Below are 16785 nucleotides of genomic sequence, written 5' to 3'. Positions count from 1 at the left end.
AGAAACTTTGCTGAGCCAGGAAATTATAATAAATATGTCACATAGATTTAAAACAACAATTTTAGGAGATAATTACAATATACTCTAAATCATAAAGGAAGTATAATGTGGCACTGGGAGTACAGTCATATCGGATGTAGGTCAGATGGCATATATAGCAGTCAGTCCTATTTTTGTCCCTGTAGCAGTTATTGGCAATTATATTACATCAGAGTAGTATACTAACCAGAAACTGTGAAACACCTGGTAAGGATGATAGCAGCAAAATGTCATAACATAACCTACAAAAAGGCATATCACGGTATAAGGGGGTATATGAGGGGACAGTCCAGTCACCGTATGAGGGGGATATTAAGAGGGGACAGTCCGGTCAAGGTACAAGGGGACAGTCCAGTCACGGTATGAGGGGGATATTATGAGGGGACCGTCCAGTCAAAGTACGAGGGGAATACGAGGGGACAGTCCAGTCAAGGTATGAGTGGGATACGAGGGGGCAGTCCAGTCACGTTATGAGGGGACCGTCCAGTCAAAGTACGAGGGGAATACGAGGGGACAGTCCAGTCAAGGTATGAGTGGGATACGAGGGGGCAGTCCAGTCACGTTATGAGGGGACAGCCCAGTCACAGTATGAGGGGGATACGAGAGGACAGTCCAGTCACGGTATGAGGGGGATATTATGAGGGGACAGTCCAGTCAAAGTACGAGGGGAATACGAGGGGACAGTCCAGTCAAGGTATGAGTGGGATACGAGGGGGCAGTCCAGTCACAGTATGAGGGGGATACGAGGGGACAGTCCAGTCACGGTATGAGGGGGATACGAGGGGACAGTCCAGTCACGGTATGAGGGGGATACGAGGGGACAGTCCAGTCACGGTATGAGGGGGATACGAGGGGACAGTCCAGTCACGGTATGAGGGGGATACGAGGGGACAGTCCAGTCACGGTATGAGGGGGATACGAGGGGACAGTCCAGTCACGGTATGAGGGGGATACGAGGGGACAGTCCAGTCACGGTATGAGGGGGATACGAGGGGACAGTCCAGTCACGGTATGAGGGGGATACGAGGGGACAGTCCAGTCACGGTATGAGGGGGATACGAGGGGACAGTCCAGTCACGGTATGAGGGGGATACGAGGGGACAGTCCAGTCACGGTATGAGGGGGATACGAGGGGACAGTCCAGTCACGGTATGAGGGGGATACGAGGGGACAGTCCAGTCACGGTATGAGGGGGATACGAGGGGACAGTCCAGTCACGGTATGAGGGGGATACGAGGGGACAGTCCAGTCACGGTATGAGGGGGATACGAGGGGACAGTCCAGTCACGGTATGAGGGGGATACGAGGGGACAGTCCAGTCACGGTATGAGGGGGATACGAGGGGACAGTCCAGTCACGGTATGAGGGGGATACGAGGGGACAGTCCAGTCACGGTATGAGGGGGATACGAGGGGACAGTCCAGTCACGGTATAAGGGGGATACGAGGGGACAGTCCAGTCACGGTATGAGGGGGATACGAGGGGACAGTCCAGTCACGGTATGAGGGGGATACGAAGACAGTCCAGTCACGGTAAGAGTGGGATACGAGGGGACAGTCCAGTCACGGTATGAAGGGGGTATTAGGGGACAGCCCAGTCACGGTATGAGGGGACAGCCCAGTCACGGTATGAGGGGGGTATTAGGGGACAGCAGAGTGGCCTAGTGGTTAGCACTTCTGCCTCACAGCACTGGGATCATGAGTTCAATTCCCGACTATGGCCTTATCTGTGTGGAGTTTGTATGTTCTCCCCGTGTTTGCGTGGGTTTCCTCCCACACTCCAAAAACATACTGGTAGGTTAATTGGCTGCTATCAAAATTGACCCTAGTCTCTCCCTCTCTGTCTGTCCCCCTCTCTGTGTGAGTGTGTGTCTATATTAGGGAATTTAGACTGTGAGCACCAATGGGGCAGGGACTGATGTGGATGAGTTCTCTGTACAGCGCTGCGGAATTAGTGGCGCTATATAAATAAATGATGATGATGATGACAGTCCAGTCACTGTATGAGGGGGACATGAGGGGACAGTCCAGTCACTGTATGAGGGGACAGTCCAGTCACGGTATGAGGGGACAGTCCAGTCACGGTATGAGGGGGGTATTAGGGGACAGTCCAGTCACGGTATTAGGGGACAGCCCAGTCACAGTATGAATGGGACATGAGGGGACAGTCCAGTCACTGTATGAGGGGGACATGAGGGGACAGTCCAGTCACGGTATGAGGGGGACATGAGGGACAGTCCAGTCACGGTATGAGGGGGTATTAGGGGACAGTCCAGTCATTGTATGAGGGTCCAGTCACGGTATGAGGGGGGACAGTCCAGTCACGGTATGAGGGGACAGTCCAGTCACGGTATGAGGGGACAGTCCAGTCACGGTATGAGGGGACATGAGGGGACAGTCCAGTCACGGTATGAGGGGACAGATGAGGGGACAGTCCAGTCACGGTATGAGGGGACAGATGAGGGGACAGTCCAGTCACGGTATGAGGGGGGACAGTCCAGTCACGGTATGAGGGGGGACAGTCCAGTCACGGTATGAGGGGGATACGAGGGGACAGTCCAGTCACGGTATGAGGGGGATACGAGGGGACAGTCCAGTCACGGTATGAGGGGGATACGAGGGGACAGTCCAGTCACGGTATGAGGGGGATACGAGGGGACAGTCCAGTCACGGTATGAGGGGGATACGAGGGGACAGTCCAGTCACGGTATGAGGGGGATACGAGGGGACAGTCCAGTCACGGTATGAGGGGGATACGAGGGGACAGTCCAGTCACGGTATGAGGGGGGTATTAGGGGACAGTCCAGTCACGGTATTAGGGGACAGCCCAGTCACGGTATGAATGGGACATGAGGGGACAGTCCAGTCACTGTATGAGGGGGACAGTCCAGTCACGGTATGAGGGGGACATGAGGGACAGTCCAGTCACGGTATGAGGGGGTATTAGGGGACAGTCCAGTCATTGTATGAGGGTCCAGTCACGGTATGAGGGGGGACAGTCCAGTCACGGTATGAGGGGACAGTCCAGTCACGGTATGAGGGGACATGAGGGGACAGTCCAGTCACGGTATGAGGGGACAGATGAGGGGACAGTCCAGTCACGGTATGAGGGGACAGATGAGGGGACAGTCCAGTCACGGTATGAGGGGGGACAGTCCAGTCACGGTATGAGGGGGGACAGTCCAGTCACGGTATGAGGGGGGACAGTCCAGTCACGGTATGAGGGGGGACAGTCCAGTCACGGTATGAGGGGGGACAGTCCAGTCACGGTATGAGGGGGGACAGTCCAGTCACGGTATGAGAGGGGACAGTCCAGTCACGGTATGAGGGGGGACAGTCCAGTCACGGTATGAGGGGACATGAGGGGACAGTCCAGTCACGGTATGAGGGTCCAGTCACGGTATGAGGGGACAGATGAGGGGACAGTCCAGTCACGGTATGAGGGGTAGGACACACCTATATGTAGACACATTGGGCTTATTTACAAATGTCCTGTAATCATTATAAACCAGACACAGGTTAGATGATAATTTAGACACAGTATAATAATGTCAGAGGTCAGTCTTACCTGTGCACCCCGTTATTAAACAACTGAACTGAAACAACAACATACCGAGTAACTAACTTCCTGCTGAGAGAAACTGCAACAAACTTATCCCAGTACCTAGAAATCCGAGCGAGAGACTGCTGGGGTGTGACCGATCTGTACAGCCGGGGCCGGTGTAAGAGCACGCACACCGTATGGGCGGGCTCATCATATAAGCGGTCAGGGCACACCGTATGGGCGGGCACATCATATAAGCGGACAGGGCACACCGTATGGGCGGGCACATCATATAAGCGGTCAGGGCACACCGTATGGGCGGGCTCATCATATAAGCGGTCAGGGCCCACCGGCAGACACATCATATAAGCGGTCAGGGCCCACCGGCAGACACATCATATAAGCGAGCACGGGACACCGGCAGACACATCATATAAGCGGTCAGGGCACACCGGTAGACACATCATATAAGCGGTCAGGGCACACCGGCAGACACATCATATAAGCGGTCAGGGCACACCGGCAGACACATCATATAAGCGGTCAGGGCACACCGGCAGACACATCATATAAGCGGTCAGGGCACACCGTATGGGCGGGCACATCATATAAGCGGTCAGGGCCCACCGGCAGACACATCATATAAGCGGTCAGGGCACACCGGCAGACACATCATATAAGCGGTCAGGGCCCACCGGTAGACACATCATATAAGCGAGCACGGGACACCGGCGCGCGGGTACATTTCTCCCGCCAGCTGCACGCAGTCACCGGTCTGCACGCGGTCTGACAGGTAAACTCTGCTCTACCTCAGTGGTGAAACTACAAGTCCCAGAAGACCAACACGCTGAGACTTGTAGTTAGAATTACACCAGATCTGTGTATTGTGGTCGTTGTCTTCTGTTACACTCACAGGGTCTCCAGATAGGGCCTTAGACTCCATATGTGGGCTCCATCATCTCTAACCGCCCCCCTCCCTGTACCTGGGCCAGATAATATCACCAGAAATACCTGACATATAATATCAAACATATCTCACACATGTACAATATCACCAAACATATGTCACACATGTACAATATCACCAAACATACCTCACACATGCACAATATCACCAGAAATACCTCACAACATGTACAATATCACCAGAAATGCCTCACACATGTACAATATCACCAAACATACCTCACAACATGTACAATATCACCAAACATACCTCACACATGTACAATATCACCAAACATACCTCACACATGTACAATATCACCAAACATACCTCACAACATGTACAATATCACCAAACATACCTCACAACATGTACAATATCACCAAACATACCTCACAACATGTACAATATCACTAGAAATGCCTCACACATGTACAATATCACCAAACATACCTCACGCATGTACAATATCGCCAAACATACCTCACGCATGTACAATATCACCAAACATACCTCACGCATGTACAATATCACCAAACATACCTCACGCATGTACAATATCACCAAACATACCTCACTCATGTACAATATCACCAAACATACCTCACACATGTACAATATCACCAAACATACCTCACGCATGTACAATATCACCAAACATACCTCACGCATGTACAATATCACCAAACATACCTCACTCATGTACAATATCACCAAACATACCTCACACGTGTACAATATCACCAAACATACCTCACGCATGTACAATATCACCAAACATACCTCACGCATGTACAATATCACCAAACATACCTCACACATGTACAATATCACCAAACATACCTCACGCATGTACAATATCACCAAACATACCTCACACGTGTACAATATCACCAAACATACCTCACGCATGTACAATATCACCAAACATACCTCACTCATGTACAATATCACCAAACATACCTCACACGTGTACAATATCACCAAACATACCTCACACGTGTACAATATCACCAAACATACCTCACGCATGTACAATATCACCAAACATACCTCACGCATGTACAATATCACCAAACATACCTCACGCATGTACAATATCACCAAACATACCTCACAGAGAGCAGCTAATGCATCTTATTACCTCACATATACCACCAGAAGTAACTCACATTTACATATATAATACCACCAGGAATACTATATACCACCAGGAATACCTCACACAAGTGATGCTTCGACTGTTATACTTATTATATTGATGAAATTAATGCAATTTACCAGCATTTGGCGATGGGAACTACTGAAATCACCCAATTATCTAAAATGTCTTTAACGCATTGGCATGGCTGTAAAATGGCCACTCTGGCCTGTATTAATGCAGTATGCCTCAAATAATAGCTAATGACAGTCTCCCACATAAACACTTTTGGGGAGAATGTTATAACTTATTTACATTGAATTTGTTTCATTTCATTCTAATTTTATACTGTGTGTAAAATGTGTCATCAGCATCAGCCGGCTCAGGGGGTTGTTGTACCTCCATTCTCCAATAATAAGTCACCTTTTTGTCAATAAAATGGCATTAAAATAACAAGTGGATTATTCAGACTGGAAATTAACGTATTTATATATAAAATGTGACTTGTACATATCCATTTAAATGGTACTTCCATATTAATATATAGTAAGGACTCTAGACAAAAGCTTTAAAAAACTAAGGCAAATCCTTCCGCTTTGTTCTGCTTTTCAAATGGTTTTCAAAAACAAGTTTCACCGCGTCCCTCCATAGCCCTTCACTGTACGAAATATCACTTCTAAATATCACTTCTAAACACCACAGACAACTTTAGAAAGTGGCTTTATACAGTCCATTTCCTTACATTATTTTTATTTAACATTAAATCACATTTAATATACTTTGAGAACACACATTAAATAACTGATGTTGTTTAAGAGAACGGAAGACCATTTTATATTATCCTAAGTTTTTATGTTGGGAATTCTAAACATCATAATAAGCTTTACAATTACTTTCCAGCACTATGGAATATGTTGGTGCTATATAGAGATTGCTGTGTTTGTAAACTCCAGTCCTCACCCAGCAGCTCAGGATTGCTTTAATCACGCACAGCTGACAATCTACTTGGCCAGGTCAGTATTTGCCCAAACTAATTCACACAGACAGAAATCCTCAAGACATGAGCTGTTGGGTTTGTGTGAGGACTGGAGAGCAGAAACACAGATATAATGGATAACAGCAAACAAGGACTATAATACTGCCTTCTGTACAATGTAAATATATTAAAAGTGATATGAATTTTGTATGCTTTGGTGCTGCATTGGCCTATATATTAATCTCAGCCTTTGCACTTAACTCTTATTGTGCTAACAATATTAACATTTATCACTGTGTATATTGCAGAGTGAATGTGATATACATGTGAATACTCTGGACCCAATCACCTGCTTGTGAAGGTCCTGTTGTGACCACAACACAGTTGTACATAGGAGCCCTCAGGTAACTATAATGATAATTATTCCATGTTCTGTGTAGCAGCACAGGTGAAATAATAAGTAGCTCATTAGTATCAGTCAGTAATGAACAGACCTGTGTTTCACAGAGAGTATGGATCTTTATACTGTTGTGTTTGTATAGTACTGCAATCTAGGACACAATTCTGTTCTCTATACAAGGTATTTGTATCACTTGTGTATTCAGTCCTATTATCTGCACATAGTATCTTTGTCATCCTACTAAACTTGTTTACCTAAAGCAAGATATCATGGAGTGTCTGGCACTACATCCTTGCTGGTAGACTGTTGTGTATCTTTTCTGAGCGTCAGTGAATGTCAGATTATACTCCTTTCTTTGTGGGGTCTCCATGCCTATTGATCCACATATCTCCAAGTGTATTAAGTCCAGAGGTGTTTAATTCTGCTATTGTTGATTTTTGCTAAATATATCCTTGATATTTTCCCCCTTTTTAGTTTGCTTTTGTTATTTTCAATTTATGTAACTAAAATCTAAATAAGTTTTGTTTCTTACTCTAGACAAGAAAAGAAATGGTATGCGAAGCATCTCTTCTGCTGTGAGCACATGTGACAGTTTGCAGAGGTTGGTAATTAAAAGTATTTTTTATATGTGTGTGATGTCTGATGCTGATTTCTTTAGTATTACACATACTGTTCAGAGACTGGATTTGACATCATTGTAGCTTACAGCATCCAATGAGATGGGGCATAGGTCATAATGATATATGTCACTATAGGCCAGTGTTGGCTAACCTGTGACACTCCAGGTGTTGTGAAACTACTAGTCCCAGCATGCCCTTCCAGCAATAAGCTGCTATATATTGGCAAAGCATGCTAGGACTTGTAGTTTCACAACACCTGGAGTGTCACAGGTTAGCTAACACTGCTATAGGCCCTTCCACCATGACCACGCCCCCCATGGTGATAAACGTTTTTTTTTTGGAAGGGGCGTAGCCATGCCCCAATTCATAAAAGTTTAATGATGGGAAGTATGGTTTTTGTATAGATTAAAACTGTCTATAGTGTTAGCACTGTATTGGTTTAATGCAGTTTGTGATAGATTAATCTGAAGCTTTATAAATCTAAACTATGTATAGATTTTGAAGGATAACAATGATACTTAATCATGAAACCCATAACTTGCTATAAACCTCTAATGGCTCATCCGCACAAGTTACTCTCAACAAGAGAAAGTCGCTAGGGTAATAGAGCAGCGTAGAAGTCCATCAATCTCTGCTGTGCCGCCTCTACTGTCCACACAGACAACAGTAATATACGTTACTCTGATGGTAGGACAGCAGCCAATCCGCATATATCGGTACTGTCTGTGTGGAAAGTAGGAGCAGTGCAGCATAAGGATATCAAACTTTTATTTGGGATATATTTACTATCACATTGAAAAAGGTAAAGTGAAGGTGTTACTCATAGCAACCAATCAGATTCTAGCTGCCATTTATCTAGTACATTCTAGAAAATAATCGCTAGGATCTGATTGGTTGCTATGTACAAAACCTCCACCTCTCTGTAATTTTTTTTTTTTTTCTTAGAAGTTTTAGTAAATATACCCCTTGGTCTGAATTTCTAGTCTGTATAAATAAATAAACTTCACATAACGATATGAAAATACTTTATTTTACATCTTATTTTCAATGTAAGGAGTAGGAGATACCAATACAAAGATAAAAAGCCAAAATGTACAAAACGCTCAAGAAATTAGAAAAATAAGTGAAAAACCCATCTGTACAAAATTCAAAATACAGTTCTGTAAGAAAAAAACCTGCATTTCTGTGACCGAGGTCTACTCGTTAGTTTATACGCTTTGTATATATCCTCCCTTCTGGGCGGTCTGCTTCCACCCATAGCAAGTGAGTTCATTATGTGAAATATAGGAAAATAATTCATAATTTATACAGTAAATTTGTTCGGTGAGTTATGGATGCTGTACTGACAAACGCTCAGCGTCTGTGAATCTGAGATGGGCGGGGTCCATTGAAGCTGCACTTTTATTCAGGTTTCGCCTCAATGTTTCCTGCTCATAACACATCTCTATGTGCTAGGTGTATGTTTACTAGAAAAGTTTCTAGTACAAGATTGTGGAAACAAATCCAGAAAAAGTAAATAACTTTGAACACAACACTATTTGCGCCAGTTTTGCTTAAATGGTCAGTTATGTGGCGTGTTAACTGAATCTAAAGATTGTTTGTGCCTTCTTTGTCCAAACAGCTCTAGAGCACAGAGGGAGATAGAAGACCCAAGGGGACATTCGTGTAAACCGCTGACCAATCAGATATTTGCTTTCATTTAGTAAATCATACCAAGAAATCAAATCTGGACAATACAGATTACAGCACCTGTTGTGCACCATTTCCACGAATGTCCATCATGATAGCAGTATATTAAGGATCGCAGTATTTCAAGTGGTTGTACAGTATATGAAATGGGCCCCCAATAATGTGTGTTTCTTTCTATATATGAAATCGTTATCGGTAACATCCTGAAAGCAATATACAAACGTTTCAAGAATTTGTTGGAACTAAGGATGGTTTTGTGTGTTGAAGACTTTTATAATACCTGGGGTGAGGGATGGGAGCTGGTGCACAGCGTGGGCTCACAAGGGGAGACTGAAGCCCTCTTCTATTGGCTCCTGTCCTCAGATAATAGGTGGAGGGGGGGGGGGGGGGATCTGATTGCTGCATGAAGGGCACATGTCAGAATGAGATGAGATTGTTTAAAAGGGGACAGCACTTTATAATGTAATATAGCTGGAGCCGCGACTTGTGTCACAGGTGCAGAAAAATGGACTTGGTCATATCTGCAGGGCTATAAAAGATCTAATGAACCTCAAAGTGGGATCCATGTTGGGCTACATGTGTGGCTTATCCCATGTGATCTCTGTATATTCAGTGATCTGTAGGGTCATATAATAAAAGGATGTTCCACCTGGACCGTGTATCTGTTTTCAGCCAGGTCCCATCAGCTTGCTCCTTATTTTGGTGTCACAGTTATTATGACATGAAAGTGTTTGGTAAATGAATATCATGAACTAGAAGTATTGCTTATAGAGAGCATTGTAAATATATGTGTCAATGTATAGCAGCAGACTATTGGGACACCGTTGACATGTAGCAGTGGATGTGGAATTTGCAGTTGATGCAGAAATCTGATTGCATCTTTCTGTAATGTGAACTCCCTAAGTGGTGCATTACTGATCTTTGATCGTTTGGGGACAGCTTTTCTATAAAAGGAGGTGATGTCTTAAAAGAAAAATACTTTGTCCTTCTGGCCAGCAATTCACCCCCTTCTTTGGTGTAGTAGACATGCAGCAAGAAATTTTCAATTACACTCTCTAAATAGAGGGGGGAAGCTACAAGTAAACCTTTTCCTACACCATATATAATGGATAATCCTGAATTATATATCTTTCAGGCGTCTTACTTTTCTTGGCATAAAATCCCCCCCTCTTCCTCCCCATAGTCTCCCGTGTGTTTCAGTAATTGGTGCCATGACTTTTAGACTTGTATCCATGTTTTACATATTGCAGTCATGTAGTGTGACATTTCAATTTCTGTGCCATGGCTAAGGCATTGTCCTACGTGCATGTTTTATAGTGTCCATACTTATTAATTCATTGGGGGGGTTGAGCCCATTATTTGTGGAAAGGGAAATTGCAGGCACTTGCTAACTTGGATGAAAGGAAATCCAAACATGTTTCTAACATCATTTTCTCTCTAAAATCATTAAACTGATGACAAACATATAATGCTACATCACATACTTTCTCATAGAGATTTAGATACCTTGTACTAACTGAACATTTTTTGTTTTTTGAAAAATAAAACCTTTCCGCCTGTATATCAAATGTTACACAAAGTGTTTGTCAACTGAAACCTGTTCTTTCCTGAGGTCTGAAAATTTGGGTCTTTATGACTAAAATCCATTGTACTTATTCTTTTAAAGGTTACATTATGATTTTTGTGTATGTGTGTATATATAGTGATAGTTTTTTGGGGCTCAGAATGGTTTACAAATGTTCTGTATGTGTAAAAACGTATCCTGATCTGCTACTATGGGAACTGGTATTATAAACTGATAGGCACTTTATTACTTGGTTATTTTTGTAGCAAGCAGTTGACTTTGAAAGGCACCCCTATAATTATTTGCTTTTGAATTAAATAAATGTCTGTTTATAGAGCCCATGTTAGAGCTTTGTACAAGGAGTGTGGAAATGGCCCCACCGGTCCTTACATACACAAATATTGCTGTTATTCCAGTTGGTTGTAAAGCCTATTCCCTATTGCCATCCAGTGCGTCTGAAAATATAAAGTTCAAAGATCAGAAATGCTCAAAAAACATAAGAACATTAGTCTAATGTAAATCACTTGCTTGGATGGATCAATATGTTATAAGCTGGTTAAATAACTTCCTTATCACATCCTCGAGTTCAAGCAAATCATCTTGCAATTCCTGGCAAGAGTAAGCTTGAATTAATACTGGCTCGCAAAGATCACTTTCCACTTTAGCAGAGATGGGGGGGGAGGGGATAATACTGGTGTGGTACTGAGCTCTGTTCGCATTGGTCTCTAAGGACACTTATTAGCCTGCATAAAGAAGGTGTATTCCAGGAAAGAGCCACCAAGAGAACAACAAATACTCTTCAAGTGGTGGAACAAGTCTAGTAGAAGCTCCCCAGATGCGGCTGCATGTGGGCGTTGGGATGACGTGGGACGTTAGGGTTGGTGTAGATGTTTGCATTTGGTGAACTCCAGTAGGGTGAGGTTGCTCCAAAGAAGCCAGATGATGTTACAGGCATTGACGAAGGGTGTGATGGGACAAAATTCACCTTCTGTTGATGAGTGTGGTACGATGGCATGTATGAGAACTCTGATGGGTACTTGTACATGGAGGTCTCGGTGGGATGGGGCTGCAGTGCTTGAGCGATGCCATGAAAGTCAAATTTGTAGGCGTAGCGCTTTCCATGTACTTTAGTCATGATATTTTTGTCATAGTAGTATCTCAGCGCCCGGCTTAACTTGTCATAGTTCATGTTGGGCTTGCTTTTGCGCTCACCCCATCTACGCGCCACCTCGTCTGGGTCCGTCATTTTGAACTCCCCATTGGTGCCCTCCCAGGTGATACAGCTAGCGTTGGCACTGTCTGACAACAGCTCAAGAAGAAACTGCCACAACTGGATTTGTCCACTTCCTGCAAGAGAGAGAACATATTTATTATTAAGGCCTTATAGCCATGTGATATGCCATATGGTTCTGCTGTGTCTCCATTATTTAATAACCTACAGTACTAAATAAGACTTCTGCTGATCATACATGAGCATTGGTCAATAGTGGCCTTGTCCGTATCCATGAACTATTTCTTTTTAATCATTTGAGTGTAACTCTTGGTAGTCACCAGCTTATGAAGCCTGGATCCGTGTGCAATATTTGTTTCGTCTAAGATGAAGTTATTCACTATAAATTAAATTGGGCTTATTATATTGATGATCAAAAGTGCACATGGGAATGATTATATAGTAGTGTAGTCTTACTATAAATTTATACAAGTCACACATCACCAAGGTGACTATCTAATATTTTACAGCAGGTTGTTGATTCCTGCTGTTGATACACAAGTTAATGAACAATAGTGAGATGACATTTGCCAATTGCATAGATTTACACACAATGCAGTAATAAGTATGTGATGGTGAGCTTGCACCAGTAGGACTTGCTATGGCTAGTTGTTGAAAATATACAGTATACACATAGGATAGACATGCTGGGTGTAGTTGTGGATCATCCATACGACTGAATACTGATTAATATTGTATATGTGTTCAGTATACAGCTGGTTACATACTACCGTGTATAGCACAGCAATGTGTGGCATTAAAGAATCTGGAAGAAGATGCTCATTTCAGAAAATGTGAAAATTGCACTGTAGCTTTGGTTTGTGTTCCTATAAAGTTGGAAAGTTTCTTTCTTTTCTCCTTTATATTTTAAAAAACAGATTGGGGGGTAAATGGATCAAGCTGAGAGTTTTCCGGTGGGTTTGAAAAGTGGAGATGTTGCCTATAGCAGCCAATCAGATTCTAGCCGTCATTTTGTAGAATGTACTAAATAAATGATAGCTAGAATCTGATTGGTTTTTCAAACTCGCCGGAAAACTCTCAGCTCTATACATTTACCCCCTGGTCTAACTTTTTTTTTTTTCAAAAATACTTTAGCTCAGTCATATCTGCAAAACCCAATGTGTCCACTGGGGGGCAGTATACGCTTCTTTACTGGTCCAGTCGATACACCATGCTAGATACACAGTGTAAGGTTGTGTGGGTATATCATGCAATTATTAGTTAATACACTAAATCGTCAAATTGAGACCAAGTACCTGGGAGTGGTATTTGTTTACTGCACTGTACTGTTATACCATGTAGTGTGTTTGTGTGTGTATGTATATGTGTGTGTGTGTATGTGTATATATATGTGTATATATATATATATATATATATATATATATATATATATATATATATATATTATACACGTATGTATATATATATATATATATATATATATTATACACGTATGTATATATATCTCACACAAACACACACGTCGGTATTTGCAGGGATGCCGGACTGTAGATGGTATGACTTGATGTATAAATTAGGACATGTCACTTGTAGTGAGAGGATACATTACAGTCTACTGTTATCTGCTAGCATCGTGTATTAACATGACCACTGCACTTAAATCAGTAAAGTAAATTGGTCGTTAAAAGTTTTATTACTTGCTAAAAAAAAAAAGTAGCATGTAAAATAGTTTAACACACAGGAGCGCAGGGACTTGACAGCCTAAAGCGACACAGAAGGTAAATCCATCTCTGCTGAGAGAGTGATCACACACAGGAAAATAAATTACGTGTTGCTCTCCTCACCTGGATTAGCCAACCTGCTGCTTGTAGGCCCCAGTATTTGGTAGGGATCTAAAAGAGGAAATAGGTTCTTACAAAAACAATATAAAATCTCTCGCATTCTCCAAATATATCTCCACATATAGATATAGACCTGTTGTGTTCTGTCATTTACAGGCATCTCTTCCTAAAGAATACCAAATGTTTTATTCAGTTATTTACACTGTTTTGTGAAATGATTTTTAATATTTCCATGGCAATAACATTTAAGTTATTTTATATTTATCAGTATTTGCAAGGCTTGGAAACTTTGAGTAGCACTTATATGTAGTAATTTTCAGAGATGCGCTTTTTTAACAGATTACTTTTGGATGTGAATAAAGAAAATGTTAACAAACTGTATAATTCGCAAAACTACTAATATTTAGATGCAGTATTTTCACTGAATTGCAGCAAGCAATTGGCTTCTATCTGTCTACTGCGGGGTTTCCCAAAACCAGCCCTTATGGCGTCCCTAACATTGCAGGTTTTCCAGATCTCCTTGCTGGAGCACAGGGGCACTGTAGTCATTACTAACTGACACCTTGTAACAGATCCACAGGTGGTATAATTATTTCACTTGTCACCTGGAAAACCTGCCCTCTTAGAGGGCTCTCATGACTGGCTTTAGGAAACCCTGGTCTAGTGCAAGTTGGACAATGAGCCAGCGATTTGTTGCTGTGGTTCAGGACCAAATACTATATTAACAAATGAGCCCCAGTGGTTCAAAATAATAGCACCTTCCCCCTATCACATGACCCGCAGCCTCTCTCCCATTGTTACATATCCCCTCCTCACTGTCTCCTTGTCACTCACTCTCCCATCATTCTTCCCTAGTTATGTGTACACAACCACCCCTTGAACATGTTACAATGTGGGATTTATATTACTGTATCCTGTACATTCCTGTATATATATATTTTATGTAGGACAAGCCATGCAAACAGCTGCTTTCTTGTAGCTACAGTATATGGAGGTGTCAGATACTGGTACCTGGCTGTGGTCGCTGCTGCTCTGCGTTCTTATTCACATTTTGGGTGCCTCCGACAGGGGGACCTGCAACGTAACACAGACATCTTACAATATATACACAGTGAAGTTGTCCACCTTCATAACAACGTTTATGAACAGGTTTGTATTGTACTAATTGTGTCATTCTGTCCCTGAAAAAGATCCATGTAAATGCTTTAAATAATAGTATTCATCAGACATACTTCAGCCAATAGATCTGATTTTAATATAAATATTTTAGTGATGCCAAAGCCATTAGTGCAGCAATGCAATAAAGCAACCAGCCTTCCATATAATAACTGATTCCTGTACTGGAAATTTCAGTTGATGTCTATGAATTGTATCCAGATGTAGCGCTCTGTCCCCCGTGAATTGTATACTTTCTGGTGATGGCCACTAAATGCTCACAACTGCCGGTGAGTCTAGTGGAAGAGATCTCCGCTCATGGAGTGGAGCCCAGTGACTGGAGCAGAATGTGAGATGGAATGTGCACTATAAGTAAATATAAATCAACTTGCACTGAAAATTGATTTATCCCCATAGGCTCCATCTATTGTGTGTACATTGTAGAGATTTCATGTACAGCTGGACATTTGAGACTGTATAATACATATTCCCTAATGTCCAGTATATTATACCATCCCAACATAACATGCTTACCACAGAGGCTGTATAGTCTTCCTTTTTTTTTTTTTTGTTTTGGCATATGTCCAAGTTAGGACAGAAGTGCATAATTTAAGGAGGGTGTTTGTTTTGTTTTTTCTAAAGCCTGCATATTTTTAGTTCATTTGGTTCAACCACTGTTCACCACAAATACAAATGAACCACAATGCCAAGCAGATGACTTTGTGTTTTATGAGCCTTTAGAATTCATGGTGCCAATACCACATCAATTAACGGTCACAAGGGAGCACATTAGACAGTGGATCCTTGCAGCACCAGTGCCTAGAATGATATTCTGCCTGGGATACCACTTTATGGGATCATGGTGCTCCAGAGATTGTAATGTCTGTGAAGCTGGGACATATACAGGAACCCCCAGACTCTATCAGCAGGTAAACCAATTACAAAAATGAGGTGTATCTGCGCTGTGAGACCCAAAAGCAGCCTCTCACCTTACAGTACCCAATCCCCAATGGTACTAGATAGACATATAAATAAAACAAATGTAAGGAAAAAATGGCGCTGATGGTATAAATACTCAAAGTCTACAAAGTTAATTGTAACATCAAAGTGTCCTCAAAGTTGAATAATGAAATAACATCAAACGACCAAAACTCCGGAAATAATGATAATGATGTAATTCTTCTATGCTTGATCCAATCCTCCAATATTGATCTCATAGATGAACATGAAAAAGAAACGAAGAAACATACATAGCGTAACCTGTAAATTCCAATGTAGCACAGCAAGCTATCCCTATAATGCCCGTGTGTAGATACTAGTACACATTCACCACGTGATAGGGGAAAAATTTCTTCAACCCCTTAAGGGTGTACACTTACTAGACGTGGTGAAATTTCAAGCATTGAACCAAACAGAAAATACTCCTCCTGTGACAAACTCCTTCAAATACAAATATCCACTCCATCAAAATAGGAACCGAAGAAGGGAAAAAAAGTAGATCTCCATAGTGTAAAATCTTCCCATTTAATTTCCACATATAAAAACATCACACATATAAAAAACACTAAAAAATTGGTAGCACTGAGCCCTGCTACAACGGAGATAGATGGACTCTTACCGTCCTTCCTTTCAAAACAAGC

The 16785-nt window shown here is 42.5% G+C and overlaps 3 protein-coding genes across 5 annotated transcripts in view; 1 reads left to right on the top strand and 2 right to left on the bottom strand.

The window, feature by feature from the left end:
- KCNJ5 (potassium inwardly rectifying channel subfamily J member 5) overlaps positions 1 to 3817 on the bottom strand; it is a 62817-nt gene extending 59000 nt beyond the window's left edge. Inside the window, exon 1 of one of the 2 annotated variants that reach the window (XM_075190495.1) lies at positions 3652 to 3817. The gene's annotated coding sequence lies outside the window, so the exon portion shown is untranslated. The remainder of the gene's footprint in view (positions 1 to 3651) is intronic. The other variant, XM_075190496.1, reaches the window with a different exon arrangement.
- A 3139-nt stretch (positions 3818 to 6956) lies between these two features.
- ETS1 (ETS proto-oncogene 1, transcription factor) overlaps positions 6957 to 16785 on the top strand; it is a 223620-nt gene continuing 213791 nt past the window's right edge. The window contains exons 1-2 of the mRNA XM_075190493.1: positions 6957 to 7049; positions 7583 to 7646. Of these exons, the coding sequence (XP_075046594.1) occupies positions 7600 to 7646 (47 nt within the window). The 5' untranslated portion in view covers positions 6957 to 7049; positions 7583 to 7599. The remainder of the gene's footprint in view (positions 7050 to 7582; positions 7647 to 16785) is intronic.
- FLI1 (Fli-1 proto-oncogene, ETS transcription factor) overlaps positions 8674 to 16785 on the bottom strand; it is a 56491-nt gene continuing 48379 nt past the window's right edge. For both annotated transcript variants that reach the window (XM_075190491.1, XM_075190492.1), the window contains exons 7-9: positions 15002 to 15064; positions 13994 to 14041; positions 8674 to 12265 (exon numbers count right to left, since the gene is read on the bottom strand). In XM_075190491.1, the coding sequence (XP_075046592.1) occupies positions 11736 to 12265; positions 13994 to 14041; positions 15002 to 15064 (641 nt within the window). In that variant the 3' untranslated portion in view covers positions 8674 to 11735. The remainder of the gene's footprint in view (positions 12266 to 13993; positions 14042 to 15001; positions 15065 to 16785) is intronic.

Source organism: Mixophyes fleayi, chromosome 11 (genome assembly GCF_038048845.1).
Source record: "Mixophyes fleayi isolate aMixFle1 chromosome 11, aMixFle1.hap1, whole genome shotgun sequence".
Taxonomy (NCBI): Eukaryota; Metazoa; Chordata; class Amphibia; order Anura; family Limnodynastidae; genus Mixophyes; species Mixophyes fleayi.
Note: the sequence above shows the minus strand (reverse complement) of the source record. Positions and strands in the feature narration are given on the sequence as shown.